Below are 20,054 nucleotides of genomic sequence, written 5' to 3'. Positions count from 1 at the left end.
GTGTGTGTGTGTGTGTGTGTGTGTGTGTGTGTGTGGATCCTCGGTGCGTGGTTCGTGAGCTTGAAGTGTTCTTTGGGTTCTTCTTGAGGGCGCGTCGTTCATGGGAAGTTTAAAAGATTAACTTGAAAGCACATTTGCTGAAAATCAAGAAGATGTTGTCTCATCTGAAGGACAGGAAAAAGAACGGACAGGGAAGAAGGAATGAGTGAAAATGAGCTATTGTCATCGTCCTTTAAAGATAAATCAGTCCTCACCTATTTTGGCTGAAATTACCAATAGTAGTTAGGAACGTTTAGCGGGAGAGAGTTTCTTCGTCTCCTTCTGACAGTCTAATCTGCATGTTTAGTGATGATGTCAGAATTGCTCATTTTTACTCCAAAGGATGGTAAAAATAGTATTATACATTTTATTGTAACACACTAAATATCGTTAATTAAGGCGTAACGAGAGGAATATTTCAATACCTAGAAAGATATTTCTGGAAGATATCAAAGCAGAGAAACATTCTTACACTTGACTATAAGCACTTAGAGTTTAACTAACACAACTAGACAGTTGTAACTAGGCTAATATAAGCTGGGGACATTCATACACACAGGAATATATCATATACATTCTGGGATGACTACTGAGAATGGTCTGGTTTTAATCAGGCTAGGCGTGAGAGGGAAGTTGAGTTGATTCAGATCTTTTTGAAGCTCACGAAGGTGTTTCTGTTCAGCCTCTGCCAGGACACTAAAGTGACAATGGGGGCAAGTTGATCCAGACGCATCAGCGCTAGGCCTGTGATTTACAGGAAGTCCAAAAAGGTTAAAAGCTTTCTGAAGTTTAGAACTGAATCGGTCATCGTGATTCAGTCCAGACGCTACACGTTATACTGTAAATGGACCTTGGAAAAAAGTGTAATAAATGTCATTAGATTCTGTCCTCTTATATAAATGTTGTGCTTATGTTTCTTCTTATACTTGTTTTTGTGTATTATTTAGTTGATTTATAAATGCTGTATGTTGTGATAAATTAATGAGATTTTTGGTTCTCTGTATTTTTTAAGGTTTAGCTTCTATGATGATGAAGAAATGAAGAAGACTGCAGTGAAATTCCTGCTGAATCTCAGTGTTGCTGCTGTAGAAAATATCACAGTTACAGGAACAAGATTCTCTACTCTGCTGTCGTCTGTGTGCAGTTACAAAACCTTCCCTTTTGATCAAAAGCGGTATAATTATTATTATTATTCTGTTGTTCAGAGTGATTTCCTGCTGGATCTTTACTCACATGTGAAGAACTATGAGACTCAAACAGGCAGGAGTTTCCTTCCAGCATTACAGTCAGTTTTCCAGTCACCTGATGTCTGGATCATAGATCTCTCACAGAGAAAGACCTCCGTCCTCCTGGAAGTGCTGAAACTCCAGACAGAGAAGAAACCAGTAAAGCTGAGAGGATGTTCAGAGGAAGAGAGTGAAGTGAAGAGTTTCCTTCAGTGTCTGTCCTACATCTCACAGCTGAGGTGAGATATTGTACAGCCTTTTGCTCAACACGTTTAAAAAAGCTGGAGTAGGTCTTTGTGTACTATTATGGATCATTAGAAAATATGAATTGCTTTGTATTTATCTTTGGGTGCAGAAATGTGTCAAATTGATTGAAAAAAACTGTTATTCTAACGGCGCTGATCCACTTGTCCGACACGACTGTCGCGTGGTGTCGCGACGCCTCCCCACATTGGTACGTTGATGGGGGTTTACCGCTATGGGCGTGGTTTTGACCCAGCGGGAAATGTAGCGTATCAGAACAGAGGACCTGCGAGAGACTTCCCTCCGTCTCCATATGCTCTACTTCTATTGGATAGACGCGTCGCGTCTGACGGAATTCATTTGCATAAAGATGGGCATCGGCCAGCTTTTTGACGCGCAGCATTTTTTCAAATGAAGCGCCGCCTTCCCGGAATGCTTTGCGGGCGCGACAAAGTCGCTTGACGTCACCCATAGGAATATAGTGGAGCGCGGCGCGACAGAAGTGTCGCACGGACAAGTGGATCAGCGCCGTAAGGGTCACAGAGAAGCTGAAAATAGTCAGGAAAATTAAACTGGTTCTAGAAACCTCAAAGCAAATTATACTTACATATTTATAATATTTATGTATTTGTACATGCATGCATACATACATACATACATACATATATATATATATATATACACACACACACACACACACAGTATGCATGTATATGGATAATTCATTACAAGGGATTATAATTAATGAAGGTATCAATACAAATGACTACACTTAAACAAAGAATACATATATACAGAATAATGAAAAGTAAAGACAGAAAGAGAGAGGAGATCAAGGAATGGCAAATATCACAAACAGTTCATCTATGAGAGCCAGCAAAGAATCAAATCTCCTTAAGACAGGAGCAAACAATCTTAAATGCATCTAAATATCGATGGAAATAATACTTGCACTTATTCTTTGGTGCATAGTGTGTGTGTGTGTGTGTGTGTGTGTGTGTGTGTGTGTGTGTGTGTGTGGATCCTCGGTGTGTGGTTCGTGAGCTTGAAGTGTTCTTTGGGTTCTTCTTGAGGGCGCGTCGTTCACAGGAAGTTTAAAAGATTAACTTGAAAGCAAAGTTGCTGAAAATCAAGAAGATGTTGTCTCATCTGAAGGACAGGAAAAAGAACGGACAGGGAAGAAGGAATGAGTGAAAATGAGCTATTGTCATCGTCCTTTAAAGATAAATCAGTCCTCACCTATTTTGGCTGAAATTACCAATAGTAGTTAGGAACGTTTAGCGGGAGAGAGTTTCTTCGTCTCCTTCTGACAGTCTAATCTGCATGTTTAGTGATGATGTCAGAATTGCTCATTTTTACTCCAAAGGATGGTAAAAATAGTATTATACATTTTATTGTAACACACTAAATATCGTTAATTAAGGCGTAACCAGAGGAATATTTCAATACCTAGAAAGATATTTCTGGAAGATATCAAAGCAGAGAAACATTCTTACACTTGACTATAAGCACTTAGAGTTTAACTAACACAACTAGACAGTTGTAACTAGGCTAATATAAGCTGGGGACATTCATACACACAGGAATATATCATATACATTCTGGGATGACTACTGAGAATGGTCTGGTTTTAATCAGGCTAGGCGTGAGAGGGAAGTTGAGTTGATTCAGATCTTTTTGAAGCTCACGAAGGTGTTTCTGTTCAGCCTCTGCCAGGACACTAAAGTGACAATGGGGGCAAGTTGATCCAGACGCATCAGCGCTAGGCCTGTGATTTACAGGAAGTCCAAAAAGGTTAAAAGCTTTCTGAAGTTTAGAACTGAATCGGTCATCGTGATTCAGTCCAGACGCTACACGTTATACTGTAAATGGACCTTGGAAAAAAGTGTAATAAATGTCATTAGATTCTGTCCTCTTATAGAAATGTTGTGCTTATGTTTCTTCTTATACTTGTTTTTGTGTATTATATAGTTGATTTATAAATGCTGTATGTTGTGATAAATTAATGAGATTTTTGGTTCTCTGTATTTTATCAGGTTTTGGTTCTCTTATAATAAAGAAATGAAGGAGACTGCAGTGAAATTCCTGCTGAATCTCAGTGTTGCTGCTGTAGAAAATATCACAGTTACAGGAACAAGATTCTCTACTCTGCTGTCGTCTGTGTGCAGTTACAAAACCTTCCCTTTTGGTGATCCTGTTGTTCAGAGTGATTTCCTGCTGGATCTTTACTCACATGTGAAGAACTATGAGACTCAAACAGGCAGGAGTTTCCTTCCAGCATTACAGTCAGTTTTCCAGTTACCTGATGTCTGGATCATAGATCTCTCACAGAGAAAGACCTCCGTCCTCCTGGAAGTGCTGAAACTCCAGACAGAGAAGAAACCAGTAGAGCTGAGAGGATGTTCAGAGGAAGAGAGTAAAATGAAGAGTTTCCTTCAGTGTCTGTCCTACATCTCACAGCTGAGGTACCTGATCTTACATGCTTTTGATTGTTGATTTAACTCTCAGAGACTCATGCAAATGCATTGCTAATTTACTATATTGATTTTTAATACAGCAAGGGAAAGTTTTGGATTCATAACACAATTCAATGCACACATCTATATGTAAAATAATATATTACAATCATTAAGGACAAATTCAGTCCTTAAAAAGTTTAGAAATTTTACTATTAAAACCAAGAACCATGTAAAAAAAAAAAAACTGCAATAAAAAATAATCAAGTTGAACAAAATAAAAGGTGAAGAATCTGTCCACGACTGTTGAACCAAATAGCGTCTTTCTCCTTTTGTCACTTACATTCTGAAAGTACATTTTCCTCCATTAATTGTTTGGTTTTAGCAGTTTTTTCCATTGTCATAATCAAAATAATATAAATGCTCTTCTCTGAATATAACTGTAGGCTATAAGGTAGTATTTTAATACAAATCATTGAGACATTAACAACTTTACACAGCAAAGAAAACAGATGAAAATGATTTGGAATAGTTTATAATGGATCATTTGAATAGAGTTCATTGTTTTGCTGAGCTTAGAAAAATAGTCTCAAATGTAAGTTGATCATTTCAGGACACATAATGTTGTCCATTAATTAAACACTTTAAGAATTAAGTAAAAAAGTGAGATGGTAAATACTTTTAAAATATATTTGGGGAAAAATGTATTAATTATAAAGTGTTTATTACTCTGTCAGTATTTAATGACTAATTTGATGCTCTGTCTCAAGTGTTTACAACAATGTGAGCTGAAAACAGGAGACAAACAACACATTATTTTAATTTGTATTATTTAGTCACATCATAGCTATAATAAGTTCTGTAATATTTCTATTTATTCACATTTCTCTTTTCCATTTTGTTACAGATTCTCTAATCTGAATGAAAGTGTTAAAAACAGGTTTCTTCTGAGACTCTTCAGTAAAGCAGCAGAGACTGAGACACAGACAGGAGAGCAGAAGCTGAAACTGTTATCATCAGTCTGCACATCTTTACCTTATCAAGAGACTAACAGAATTAAACAGAGTGATTTCCTGCTGGATCTTTACTCACATGTGAAGAACTATGAGACTCAAACAGGCAGGAGTTTCCTTCCAGCATTACAGTCAGTTTTCCAGTCACCTGATGTCTGGATCATAGATCTCTCACAGAGAAAGACCTCCGTCCTCCTGGATGTGCTGAAACTCCAGACAGAGAAGAAACCAGTAGAGCTGAGAGGATGTTCAGAGGAAGAGAGTGAAGTGAAGAGTTTCCTTCAGTGTCTGTCCTACATCTCACAGCTCAGGTACCTGATCTTTTGGTTCCCTTTCAAACATTCGCTCGGTATCTCACTATGGGAAACGCCTCTGGGCGTGACAGACCTGGAAGCACCAATCACACCACGTCTGTCAGTTGACAGACCAATCACGACAGTGATGCGGGAGTCCGGCCTCCCTTATATATACCACTGCCGATGGTCCCTACTCCATTCTCGTTCTCTTCCCCGTGAAGATCAAAAATTGGAAGCTATTTTCAGCAGGACCTGTTTTTCAAAATAGTTGTTTAACTGTTCTGAGACGAGCCATCAAGGTACGTCACCGAACGCAGCTGTTTTTGTTAGCGGGTCTTTTTCACTATAACAGTGATTTGATTTGATTCTGGTCTACTAAGAGAATTAAAGTGTTACGGCAAATTCTCTTAGATATTCCTTTTCTGAGTTGCACGTTGTGGTGAGCTTGGATAGCCTACTATTTTTGCTATGGCAACTACTAGTTCTGCAAGCGGCGGACCGAAAGCAGAAACTTCACGTCCGTGTGCATGCGGTTCAATGATATCAGGCAAGGATAATCATCCTTTGTGCATCGCATGCCTGGGGGTGAGACACGCTCAGGCAGCCCTCGCGAACCCCGAGGGCTGTCCTCACTGTTCTCTCTTCGCGGCCACTAACAAGGGAGATCCCTGCTTTTCTCCGCCGCCTGCGTTGGAGACTAAACAGCCCCCTGCGTCATGCAGCTGGGGCGAGTTTATGGACGAAGTCTCCCCCCAACTTCCTCCCCTCTTTGGATCCTTTACGAAGGTAAGAGAGGAAGACGATGATGATGACGAGGCCATCGTTCGTCTGTTGGAGGACGATGGTGAGGAGGATGACGACGACTCAATCCTCCCGCCGAATCCCTCCCGGCTAGGCAGCACGTTAAGCGAAGGTTCACCCTCCCCAACTCAGGCGGAGCTCGACCTACTGGAAATGTGCCGGAGGGCGGCAACTAAACTCTCCATAGACTGGCCGTCACAGCAGACGAAAAAAATGCATTGCAAGTTTTCTGTAATTTTATTTTTAAATATGCTAATGAGGCCATATCTAATTAAATATGCGCTAATTTGCATATATTTTGAAGTGACGAATCTGACCATTGAAAAAAAACAAGGTTCAAAATTATTTTTGCATTTTGTTGATATATTCAATGAAAAGACATTTTCAGAGGGGATTATGAATATCTCCTTTTGTTACCCTGTAAATCAGAAAATACTGCCAATAGCCTTAAAAAATTTATTTCCGCCCTCTTTTTAGGCATAAAATGTCATATAAATCAGGCCAAGAATGATATATCAACAAATCCCTCTGAACAAATCTTCACAATATAGTTAGGAATACGACTGTAAAGTTTGGTGTACGTAGGTGCTACAGAAGTGGAAAATCGTCACTAGGAGTGCAAGAAAAAACTCATTTTGAGAAAACGGCCTTTAAAGATTTTTATGGCAAAACTCCACTAATTTCTATTGAAAGCCATGAATTACAGACAAAATATGCTTTAGGTTCAAGTAAAATCCATGTATCACACTTTTTAACATCCAAAACTCATTACTGCTTCATCCATCACTGATCATAACATCCAAAACAACACATCAACAGTCCATCACACAGGTGGAATGGAAAAACTAAATACCGGTATATCACAGTCCCTCAGGCAGATACATATCATATGTCAGTGGAGCTGCTGTACCCTCTAGAACTTCCAGCTTCTTTTCTGGTGCTAACTTTGGGAAGTTTTATTCTTTTGGCTATTTGTCCAAGGTGTAAATCACTTAGTGAAGATATTTTTTCCCAGTGGAGGAGGAAGTGCATCTCTGTCTGACCCAGTTGGTGGTCACTGAGCCTGCATTTAGTCAGGATCTGTCTCTTCTTCTCTGACAGTGTGCAGATACTCTGTCAAATATCAATTTAGTCTACTTTGTTTGCTTTCTCCAATGTTCTAAATATTGATATTTTGAATGATTCATAATTAGTTTTGTTCTGTTGAGTTGTTTTGAACCAGTGCTGAAGGGAGCCTGGTTGGTTACCTTCACCATCAGCTGACTGAGTGGACTGTTTTCAGGATTTGGCTTGTGGGTTTTAAGTGCTTTGAAATGTAATGTGTCTTTTTGACTTACATTTAGATGTGTTCAAAATGTTACAGCTTGTTCGTAACGCATCGACGCACTATGGTTACTCATTGCGCAGCTCGCGAGCCTCGTGCGGCCCGCCAAGTTTTAATTTGTGGCTTGCATGGCTGTAAAAAATATTTTTTATCATGCAGCCACTCACTGCAGATATTTCTTAAAAACATTAAAAATAAGTAGGGCTATAACATAACCCATTACAAACTCAAAGTGTCAGCTCTATTACAAATAATTTCGATCGGATTGAAAGAGGTGATTTATCGAGAGAACATGTAAACACTTGTTTGAGAACAATTGAGAACCGAAACTGAAAGGACGACGTATGGCTCTCCTACTGACTTGTCCTATCAGTGCGGCTCTCATGAAAAAAATTGTGAAGACCCATATGGCATTTCATCATCTTTTGTCTTTGTTGGTAATCCCTTGTATCTTCTAGCTAATGACAACTGTTTTCGACTTCTCGGAGAGAATTTTACACGCATATCTTTCGACATTTTGAACTACCGCGGAAATGTCAGAGCGCGTCACGTGACGATTCTGGACGAATCACGTTGTCAGAAATAGGCATCAGCCAATGAGATTGCGCATTTCGAGTTAAATCACCTGTTTTACTTTCATGATTGGTTGCTGATAGACAGAAAATGACCATATTTGGATCCAACAGCATTGTACAGAAGAAAGAGAGCTTTCCAATGGTATACGAGATGAAGGGGTACAGAGAGCGATTGCGGAGCAGCGGGATGATTTAGAACGCCAACTTTTGATGAATTTAGGCGAAATCTGCACACTCAAACATACAAAGTGTAGTAAAATAAAGACCTAAATGTGTTTTTTGCCTTTTTTTCAGCCCAAATCTGAAAGAATACATGTTATTGAAGACAAATAACCCAAAATCTCAAAATTGACCAGTGAAAAAAAAACGATGTTTTTGCCTGCCGTGTCTCGCCTTAAAGACGTCATCTCAAATTATTCATCCCAAGGACTGGCTTACGTCAGTCGATCTGAAGGATGCATATTTTCACATAAGCATCTACCCGGCACACAGAAAATTCCTCGAGTTTTTGACAGTTCCGTTCGGCTTGTCTTTAGCTCCAAGGGTTTTCAGCAAATGTGTGGAAGCAGCGCTCACACCGCTGAGAATAATGGGTCTAAGAGTGTCAGCATATTTGGACAATCTGCTGCTGTGCGCGCTGTCATGGCAACAGGCAGATAAAGAGACAAAAATGCTCGTGTCTCATTTGGAGAGCTTAGGCTTCAAGATAAACGAGACAAAAATCTGCTTGGTGCCCACGCAAGAGATAATTTACCTGGGTCTCAGACTGAACTCGGACCTATATCAAGCGTTTCTGTCCGAGGAGCGCATCAGGTTAATTCGCGGCTGTCTATCCCTTTTTCAGAAAGGAAACGGAGTTTCATTCAGACTGTGTTTACGTCTTCTGGGGCTAATGGCCTCAACAGTTTCTGTCATTCCACTGGGTCTGTTGCGAATGAGGGAGTTTCAGAACTGGACGGCGGCACAGGGCTTGTGTCCAAAACGCCACCTCAACCGCAAAGTGATAGTGACGTCATTCTGCATGCGCGCGCTTCGTCAGTGGAGAGATCACTCTTTTCTCGAGTCAGGGACTCCGCTGGGAGCAGTTTCTCTGAGAAAAGTGGTTACAACGGATGCGTCGCTCACAGGTTGGGGTGCAGTGTGCGAAGGGGAAATGGCCCGTCTCGCTACAAAACGCACACATAAACTTCCTGGAACTGTTAACGTGTTTCTGGCACTGAAACATTTTGTGCGGTTTCTAAGGAATCACTACATTTTGATCAGATCAGACAACACAATGGCGGTGGCATACATAAATCACCAGGGAGGCACACGTTCCCATCTGCTTCACAGTCTGGCACGGAAACTAATCGTGTGGGGCGTGAAGCATTTTCATTCACTACGGGCAACCCATGTCCCAGGAATAATGAATGTGGGGGCGGATCTCCTGTCCAGAGGAAATCCTCTGTATGGAGAATGGACTCTCCACCCTCAGGTAGTGAGCCAGTTGTGGGAGAGGTTCGGCCGAGCTGCGGTAGTTCTCTTCGCCTCACACGAAAACACTCAGTGCCCTCTATTCTTCTCTCTGGCGAGAGACGGTGCGCCTATGGGTGTGGATGCTCTGGTGCACCTGTGGCCAAACGCACTACTGTACGCATTTCCTCCACTGAGTCTGATCGTTCCAACTTTAAGAAGGGTAAGGGAGTACGGTCACTCAGTAATAATGATTGCCCCGAACTGGCCAGGGAAGTTGTGGTTGACGGAGATAATTCAGCTCGTTTACGACCAGCCATGGCCTCTCCCGTTGCGCAGAGACCTTTTCTCACAAGCGCGCGGGGAGATTTTTCACCCAGCCCCAAACAAAGTGGCTATTTGGGCCTGGCCCGTGAGAGGTTAAACTTGAGTGTGAAGGGTTTGCCTCCGATGGTGAATGAAACAATTCAGAACGCACGAGCAGCTTCAACGCGCTCTGCATATGATCGGAAATGGAGTGTGTTTAAGCGATGGTGCACACAAAGTCCCTTTTCTCTGTTCTATCGCGGATGTGTTATGTTTTCTGCAGGAACTTTTGGATAAGGGCAGAGCCTTTTCAACTGTTAAGGTTTATCTTGCCGCAATTTCTGCGTGTCATGTGGGGATTGACAGAAACACTATAGGTCAACACCCGCTTGTATGCAGGTTTATGAGAGGTGCACAACATTTGAACAGGGTTTCAAAGCCATTGATTCCGCCGTGGGATCTGTCTGTGGTCCTTAACGCACTATCTAAGCACCCTTTTGAGCCTATAGAGAGTGTTGAATTAAAGCTCCTTTCACTAAAGGCTGCTTTATTATAGGCTCTTTCGACCGCAAAGCGGGTTAGTGAACTCCTGTATGCAGTTCGCTATGGATTACTCGAGAGTAACTCTCAAAACGAATCCAGCGTTTGTGCCAAAAGTTAGTGAGTCAGCTCTCGCCTGTAAACATGTGGATTTACTGGCTTTCCATCCGCAACCTTTTTCCTTGTCAGAGGATGCGCGGCTTCATTGCTTGTGCCCTGTCCGTGCGTTACGTCACTATCCTATTTTGCATCAGTGCCTGTCCCACTGGGTAGTGGAAGCTATTATATCAAGTTATAATGGCATGGGTCTCTGTCCTCTGGAAGGGCTGAGGGCTCATTCTACCAGAGGTTTGGCTACCTTATGGGCACTGTTTAAGGGTGTTTCAGTTCAGGACATATGTGCTGCAGAAAGTTGGGCTTCGCCTCACACATTTGTCCGATTTTATAGACTGGATGTCACTGAGCCATCACTGGCTCATTCCGTCCTAAGTGTGTAAAAAAAAAAATATACGCTCGTTATGGTGTTTATGTTACATACATCACTGAGTTGGTTGAACGGCCTGCTTCAGACAGCATATCTGCAATACGGGAGTTGTCTATATCCCATAGTGAGATACCGAGCGAATGTTTGAAAGAGAACTTTAGGTTACTTGCGTAACCCCGGTTCTCTGATAACATGAGTGAGGTATCTCGCCACACTTCCCTCATTGCAGTGCACGGGGAAGAGATATGCAGAGAATGGAGTAGGGACCATCGGCAGTGGTATATATATAAGGGAGGCTGGACTCCCACATCACTGTGATCGTGATTGGTCTGTCAACTGACAGACGTGGTGTGATTGGTGCTTCCAGGTCTGTCACGCCCAGCGACGTTTCCCATAGTGAGATACCGAGCGAATGTTATCAGAGAACCGGGTTACGTAAGTAACCTAAAGATATTCACTTACTGTACCTACTTCTCGATCAGTTTCACTTCACTGTATTTTGAATCCGTTTGAATCTGCGCACATTTTATGCCTATGTAACGGGGACAACAGAATAAGTATTAAGTGTAATTTACCCAACAGAGGTTAAATAAGGCCTGGGTTCGGCTCTAGGAGGATTTTAAAGTAGATAGAAAAATACAGTTAGTTAATCATGTATTAATTTAGGGCATAAACATATCGCCAGCGTCGAGTCGTCTCTTCACAGGCGTCGAGTCGTCTCTTCACAGGCGTCGAGTCGTCTCTTCACAGGCTTCGAGTCGTCTCTGCACTGGTGTTGGGGCATCTGTAGTTTCCATGGGAGGCTGGATACAAACTGGAGCTGACAATCTCTATTTATCTCGGGACTAGCGTCCCGAGATAACAACAGAAAAGCAGATGGGAAATAATTAGCATAGCTGCTGTTTATAATATTAATGCATTCAATCTGATTCAACTGTAGTATAAAAGGTAAGTATTATGTGAATGTTTGGCTAAAGAGATGCATCTTTAATCTAGTTTTAAACTGGGACAGCGAGTCTGAGCCTCAAACAATATCAGGAAGGCCATTCCAGAGTTTAGGAGCTAAATGTGAAAACGCCCTCCCTCCTTTAGTGGACTTAGATATCCTAGGAATGACCAGAAGCCTTGAATTTAGTGATCTTAAAGAGCGCGATGGATTGTAGGGCAATAGAAGTTCCGTTAAATACCCAGGAGCTAAACCATTTAGGGCTTTATAGGTCATTAGTAATACTTTGTAATTGATACGGAACTTTATAGGTAACCAATGTAGAGATGATAGAATTGGTGTTATATGATCATATTTTCTTGACCTAGTAAGAACTCTAGCAGCTGCATTTTGGACTAACTGTAGCTTGTTTATTGAGTATGCAGGACAACCAGCTAATAAAGCATTACAGTAATGTAGTCTTGAGGTCATGAATGCATGAACTAACTTTTCTGCATCAGAAACTGATAGCATATTACGTAGCTTAGCAATGTTTCTAAGGTAGAAAAAGGCTGTTCTTGTAACATATGAAATATGATTTTCGAAAGACAAGTTGCAGTCTAATATAACACCCAGGTCTTTTACTGTAGTGGATAAAGTAACAGGACATCCTTCTAAATTAAAGTTGTATTGTAAGAGGTTTTGTGGGCAGTTTTTTTGACCAATAAGTAATACCTCCGGTTTATCTGAATTTAATAGCAGAAAATTACACGTCATCCAGTATTTTATATCTTTAACACACTCTGTCAATTTAGATCATTTATTGTTTTCATCTGGTCGTGATGAAATATATAATTGAATGTCATCAGCATAACAGTGGAAACTAATTCCATGTTTTCTTATAATATTACCAAGTGGCAGCATATAGCAGAGGGCCTAACACAGATCCTTGCGGCACTCCAGTTTACTGATGTTACCTTCGATTTTTCCCCATTTAAACAGACAAAATGGTAGCGGTCTGATAAGTACCATCTAAACTAGCTTAACCCTCTGGGGACCAAGCTGTTTTTGGGGTCCTTGAGATGTTCTGACATGCCTTGACATTTGTGCTTTTTTCAGTTATTTATAAACATGTTAATGGCTAAGGTGTAAATTCACTCTATATAGCACAAACAGGGCTACCATAATATGCGAGCAACGTGTATGTAGATGTTTGTATTTTTTTTAGAGAATAATGTTTATGCGTGGTTATTGGATAAAATAAAAATGAAAGTTGCTGAATTAAGACCACAAAACACATACTAAATATGTGTCCACAAGACTTTTGACTAATGGATGTTGTCCCTTTGAGTTCTAGCTTCAAAATGATGTGAAAATAGTCTTGCTTTATCGTTCACAAAAAAAAAAATACATTGATTTAAATGGTGTAAAACAGGTTTTGCTTGGAAAGCCAATATGCGAGGGGGAGGAATAGTTTACACCTTAGATTACAATGTCCCACCCACTCTGCATAATGACTCTGCCTAATGAGCCAGGTGTGACACTGACTGAGCCACAATGCAAGGACAAAAGATGTATTTAGACTTACATTGACCATTTAAGATTTCGCTTACATCTCTCTTGTAAATATGTTTTGCTATTTTATTAAAAATGTTACAATTACAACAATAATTACAATTTCAACAATATTTCAAGTGTACTCTTTCTTTGTAAAAAAAAATAATATATAGATTATAGGCCTACATTTTATCATATGTATTCATTAGTTTGAATACAGCCAACATTGGAACATCTAACATCTTAGTCTATGACTTTATTTTTGACAAAAATAGTAGGCTATTATATATATATATATATATATATATATATATATATATATATATATATAAAACGTTAGATATGAGCAGAAATTGCTAAACAAAAGCTTATTTGATGTGGCAGTATATTCTACAGTAGCCTAAAAACTGTTTAATACGTTGCTTATACAAATATATTTTATTTCAACATATTTCAGTCGATTTTTACTCATCTCAGTAGGCTATAGCAAAGCAGTTTATTCTTTCACACACAGACGCGCGATTCATATTTAGGCTAAACAGTCTTTACAAATATGTACCCTTTGTAGGATTATCCTTGAACAGTCCATTTCAAATGAACCCAACACCACATTCCACAGTTCGGAACGATTCCCCAGTGAACCATTAGTAAGTCATAAAACACAGTCATGGTGCCGAGATGGCTAAAGGAGATGTCACCCCCCTTTCCCTTGTTGTGCGTGTCTAATCTCAAACCAGCGATGCCAGGACAGCAGGAAAAGATTCCTCTTTGTTCCACAAACTTAAGACCAAATGGCCAAGAACCCTGTGGTGACCCCAATGCATAAATCCACAGCCTTATCAGGAAACGAAGGATGCTAAAGCATTCTTATGGCCCAGAATCACCACAAACCCTAAACCAGGGGACACCCCCCTTTCTGCAGTCGTAAATTCCAGAGACTTTTGCCTCCAAAACCAATAGACCGAAATTAACCCACTTATGGTTTAATACAAACAACGGTCTCAAAATTGCTTCCAATAAGCTGAACTGATCACCAGTATTTACCTCACATATATCTTAAGTATCATGTATATTTTATGTAACCTGTGGAGTTCTTTCTGTGTGTTTAACTTTCATTACAGTCTATTTGTAAGGTTTTCTACCTCAGTTATAGGAACTAATCACCAGAAGTTGCCTCATACATGTGTATTCTCTGTAGTATGTATGCTTTATATTACTCAAGTTAATTTTGTGTGTTAAACACTTATCACAGCTAAATCCTTATTTACTCCCACCTCAACTATGGGAAGAATATGTATTTTGGTACCTACTTGATGGGTAAATGATTTCTAGAATTTTGATATAAAGTAGATGTGTGTAGGATGCACCATATTTAAACTATTAAGTTTGCTTATTAAAGCGTTTAAATAAACTCTGAGGAGTTTGGGCACACACGATCACGTGGACATTACGCTAATTACATGCAAGAACCGGAGAACGGGGCGTAGGTCCCGCCCAAGACAATATCTGATTGGCTGTCGCACTAGGAAGGACGGGTCAGATGGACACGCTTATAACCCAATGGCAAGCAGCTATGCGTTGCTTTTTGCCTTGCTTTTTGCCTGCCTTGTGCCTCGCTTTTGCAGTGACTTTTGCTCTTGCTGACCTTTCCATCGTCCAGCGTGTATGTTTACATACTCTTCAAACCACCAAGAGCTCACGCAAAACTCATCAACTCTTCCGTAAGATCCTTCGTTGAACTTCGTCAAAGAAACCCCTCTCAGAGTCGCTCCAGATTCAGAGGAAACTCCGTTGCATAGCAACCCGCAATCCAGGAAATCCCGCGAACGAAGCGCCACCCGGCAAAGCCAACCAACCACTCACCATCGAGTGTTGTCCCTCAGAACGCATCATCGACCGACTGCCAGCCAATCAGCGCCGAAGAGATTCCCTCTCCGGCAACTTCGTCACAGGGAACGCACGCGCTCAGGAGCATCTAAACGCAAGTACACAATATCTCCTAATTCTGGCTGAACTGGTGCAAATCTTATTAAGAAAACGAACTAAGATTAAAGTGCTAGTAGGTTGATTCTCTCAGGTTGCGGTCAAGAAATAGTGTCTAACGCTAGACATTTGGGACTCCATTCACACTCCGTTAATAACATCACTATCTGTCACTATTTGAATGAATGTTTGTGTGTTCTCGTTAGTTTAGTTTGTGTGTATTAGAGTAGTTCAATAAAGTCTTGGTTGATTTTACATACAAGCGTCTTGTGCTGTGTGCTTACAAGTTACTGCCTTAAACTGTAGATTTTGCTACCTTGCTCATATTAATCAGTTATCATAACTTTGTGATATTATTACCGTAGGCCACGGGATAATATTCTGTCCAGAATTGATAAAATACCCTAATCTCAACTTATCGGTGGACGAATAGTTGGTAAAGTGTTAAATATTAATTCTGAATAATTTGCATAATAATTCGATTCTTATTCCCTGTAATTCAATCCCCTTTGAGTTATATTGATCCTATTCCCTTATTAATCTTACATATTTATGGTGGAGAAAAATGCTGGCAGTTTAAACTAAATTGTAAGCACAAAACAAGTCATTTGTGATTGTATCTAATCTATTGGTCCGGAAAGATAGATTAGAGACACAGGAAAACGAGTATTTTATTGTTGACGTTAAGAGCGCATAACAGGGCGTTGTGTGAATGAATGGAAATCTAAACTCACGTTTAGTTTGTATAAGTGTTTTGTTGTTATTGTTGAAACTGCAGTAAATGAATTTAAGATTGTCTGTTGAGACAAAAGAAAGTCGCCTTACAGCGCACCAGGGCAGAAGTAAGCGTGTTCCTTACTTTCTTCCTAAAAGGCCTTGTTATAGCTAGATTGATTAATTATTGCGTGTTCCAATATTAAATCAACTAAGCTGTCTCCCTAGGTTGACATTAGAGTAGCTAACTAATGTACCTGTTTGTATTGACTCACTTGGTGAAGTAGATACTGTTACTCGTGAAACACTATGTGTCCGAGTCTGATTTGAATGGGAGTTTTGTTAATCTTGATCAAGTAAATTGATGCAGTAAATCCTGCATGCTGTGTTGCGTGTCCACAGAAACTGACACGAAGAATTCCGATCCGCCGAGATCGCAATAACGTTATTGTTTTAACAGTGCATCTGCAGTGCACGAAATATTTTGCCTCACTCACAAAGAGCTGAGATTTATTGAGCGCTATATCGTAAAGAATAAGCGCCCAGTGTCTGTGTAATACAGAAATGCGCCGCCATTTCATGTAATGTTTTGAACTTTGTCTGCATGCAGACATACCCACGTGCGTCTTGAACTGTATGGCTGTGCGTCACCATAGTAACAGCCGTGACACGGAAGTCTTAAAAGATTTTCGGGTTGACCCTCAAGTGCGCATGCGCGCACTGTTGTAAACAACTCAGGTGTTCACGGAAGTCTATGCTAAAGCCATTAGCCTCGTAGGTTAGCGCAAGCATTGGTGTGGCTCGCTGAAGCTGGATGCAGTGTGTTGTGTAGCAATGTTGAAATGATTTAACCTTTTCACATCTCCACTCTAACAATCTGTGAACATTCCCATTGTGATGGAAAATTCTTAAATCTGACTACCTAAAATAAAACTGTTGCGTCTACTGATCGACACAGAGCGTCTACTAATCGACACTTAATAAATAAAACTGTTGCGTCTACTCATCGACACAGAGCGTCTACAATCGACACTTAATACCCTTTATACTCTAGCTCTTGCGTCTTCAATCGACATCTGGCTGAGTTCACTAACCTAACTTCTTTGCTGCGCAGCATAAAAACAAATGAGACAGACTTCAGTAAATGCCCCTCAGATGGTTTATTCAAAACGGCCGGGAGATTTCTCGAGCAATACTCAGAGATTCTCGGCCCAACATAAAAATACAATAGGCTTTATAGGGTAAAGCCAGACATATCAAAATAGAATCATCATGACTAACATGTCATGCGCTATCAATATGATTGGTTGAATTGTTTAAAGCAAGCCCCCCCTTGTCATTACCCTTTGTTAGCTACATCAGCAAAATATCAAAAACATTGTAAGGGGTTAATATTTCAGTCAATCATTTCACAATACAGTCAAAATAAACAGAACATTGAGTCCTTTCTAAAAGTTCCATTCGACCCAGGTTACATTGAGTCAAAAGTTTGTTAGAAGGTTAGATCATATCGAAAGTTCGTCTGGTGGCTACATCCTAAATAAAAGGAAGTAAAAGTTATCCTGTTTTATTGTTAGATCTGGAATGGAAAGTTAGTCACCATCAGACATAGAAATGGGAAGTGTAATAAAAAGCTTATCATAAGATGAAAATCTAAGTTCAGATTTTCATGGTTAGTAACATAATTAATCTTATCTAATTAATTCTACTACACCATTTTATGTTTTACTCTTTTTCACCTCCCTCTCCCCATTAAAGGAATATTGACTCAAAAGTATTGAATTTGTGACGAATCTACAATTAACTAGAGTTAAATCTAGGCTAATCGTAATCACCAATACCCTAAGCATTACATTGGCAATAGCTCTTCAATTGTGTAATAGGAAATCTTGACCTTCAAAGTTGAAGTAAACCAGTTACCAATTAGATCAGCCATTTTATTTTTCTTCATTTTTGTATTATTTTATTATTATTATTATTTTATTTTTCCTTCATTTTTTTTCCCCTTTATTTTATTTTATTTATTTACTCTGCTTTGTTTATTTCCCACTTTCATTTGTTTTCTCTCTCATTCTATACCGTCATAAGCGGTTCCTTTGCATGTTAATTATTATTAACGCTTGGATTACACTGTTAGTCTCATTTCTTTTAAATAAATAACGAGGAACTTCATCGTTCATTTGTTTTAAATAAAGAGACGACAATAATTAAAATTTTGTTTATTTACTTTTAATTTTACATTAATTTTCTTTTATTTTTATTTTCTTTTATTTTTATTTTCTTTTTGATTAATTTTGTTTTCAAAATCTCCTATTGCCAGTATTGTTTTCCCTTCCGCTCCATTTTCCCTTCTCCTATCTTCAGTGGGAGCAGTAATGTATATATTTATTGACATAAATGTATAGATAAAACACTCTGCGAGTTTAATGATAAAGTGGAAACAACTCCCTTTTTACATTGTTTTATTTAGGTGTGCACCAAATAAAAGCAGCCTTTAATCGCAGTAAGGTTTAGTGGATTAGCATATTACCATAGCATAACTATTGGTCAACTAGATCCACATGCTAATTGAGTCAGTATCCCTTCCCTCACTTGCATTTAACTCCTTCCTTGTCTTTTCTGCTCTTCTCTCTTCTACCCATGATATTTCTGGAACTGAACCTGTGAGAATCAATGAGTAATTACAGGAAGTTTTCGAAAGAAATTGTTTGCAAACATTCTGTTCAGTTTTAACAGTCGTGTGAATTCACCCTCCTTGCACCGCACGCTACCCTACATTTTTGGCATCCTACACAGTCGAATAAATTGCCGAATAAGTAAATAAATTAATAAATAAATTGATAGGAGGAACAATAAACGACTACCGCTCACTTAACGCATTCCAAAAAAAAAAAAAGAGCATGTAACAGGTGTATGGTGTCGATCCTATAAGAAGGAGCACGATTATTGTCGTTAACACTTTCTTTCTACCAGGAGGAAGTTATAACAACAATAATACACAGAATTAAGAGATTCCAGGTACCTTTCAATTTGACCTTCATTGAAGTATCTCTATTGAATTATTTACAAAAAAAAAAATATATTCTTCCCTTCCTTGAGAATATTACTATTATTTTAGTTTTAGTTCTTTGTTTCACAGCCCTGATTGCTATCTGTCTTTGAGTATCACCTTGCTTTGTCTGGTCTTTGCTCACTCTCCCTCCTCTCAGCTGTATCCTCCAAGCTGTATGCACTCTTTTCTCCCACAGAGACTACAAGTAGCAGTACATGTCAACGGAGGCCCACAGTTCCAGCAAACCACACTTAACCACCCATCACATACTTAGCTCACACACACTTTCAGAAGATCTGTGCCAGTCTCTTTTCCAGGTTTTCCCTACCTTGTGCCAACATGTCTCGCACTGATGATCACACCACCCACTGGGAAGACTTAGAGAACTGGTTAAGTATCGTGACATGCAACTTCTTGCCCCAGGCTGCCAACAACCTACGACAGCACACGCAAGAACAACTGGATGCCAACATCTCTGACATCACAACACAGGATCCAACTCGCAGCTACAACCACAAAGAGATAGCAAAGATCACTGGCTCCCTAAGTCACACGCTGATAGCCTCACTCAAGCTGAGCGATGAGCAAGAAGCTCACCTCCAGGAGCAGCTGACTCGCGCAAAACAACGCATCAAGCAGTTAGAACTGGAAGCACAGGACCAACAGGAAGGGTCCGATGAGGTGGAGCCAGGCGCCAAAGAGGAAATCGAAAGGCTTCAAGAAACATTGACAACCACCAACAGAGAATTAGAACAAGCTAAGGCTGCCCAAGATGATCTGGCCAACAAGTTACAGTATGCAGAGCAGCTACTGGAAAAAGCCAAGGCTGACTTCAGAGACAAGAACAGCCGAATAAAGGCCCTTGAAAACCATCTTGAAAGGTCACGAAATCAGATCAGCGACTTGACTCAACAGCTCGACTATGTAAAAGAAGAATCCGACTCAATCAGAGAGGAACTCAAGCATGCGTATGAGCTGCACCCTGAGCCAACCAGGACAAGGCGTCCTCTGGTCTCACCCCTGCCCAGCAGAGCTGCGTCCCCTATCCTGGGACTGCCACATCAAAGG

The 20,054-nt window shown here is 40.0% G+C and overlaps 1 protein-coding gene across 1 annotated transcript in view; it reads left to right on the top strand.

Annotated features, from left to right (window-relative positions):
• Positions 1-1,261: 1,261 nt before the first annotated feature.
• LOC307171056 (uncharacterized protein) overlaps positions 1,262-20,054 on the top strand; it is a 67,823-nt gene continuing 49,030 nt past the window's right edge. Inside the window, exons 1-3 of the mRNA XM_079892432.1 lie at positions 1,262-1,504; positions 3,545-3,973; positions 4,872-5,288. Coding sequence (XP_079748558.1) covers positions 3,570-3,973; positions 4,872-5,288 — 821 coding nt within the window. The 5' untranslated portion in view covers positions 1,262-1,504; positions 3,545-3,569. The remainder of the gene's footprint in view (positions 1,505-3,544; positions 3,974-4,871; positions 5,289-20,054) is intronic.

The sequence above is a fragment of the Squalius cephalus genome, assembly GCF_949319135.1.
Source record: "Squalius cephalus genome assembly, chromosome: 1".
Classification (NCBI taxonomy): domain Eukaryota; kingdom Metazoa; phylum Chordata; class Actinopteri; order Cypriniformes; family Leuciscidae; genus Squalius; species Squalius cephalus.
The sequence above is the reverse complement of the archived record's forward strand: the minus strand, read 5'-3'. Positions and strand labels throughout refer to the sequence as shown.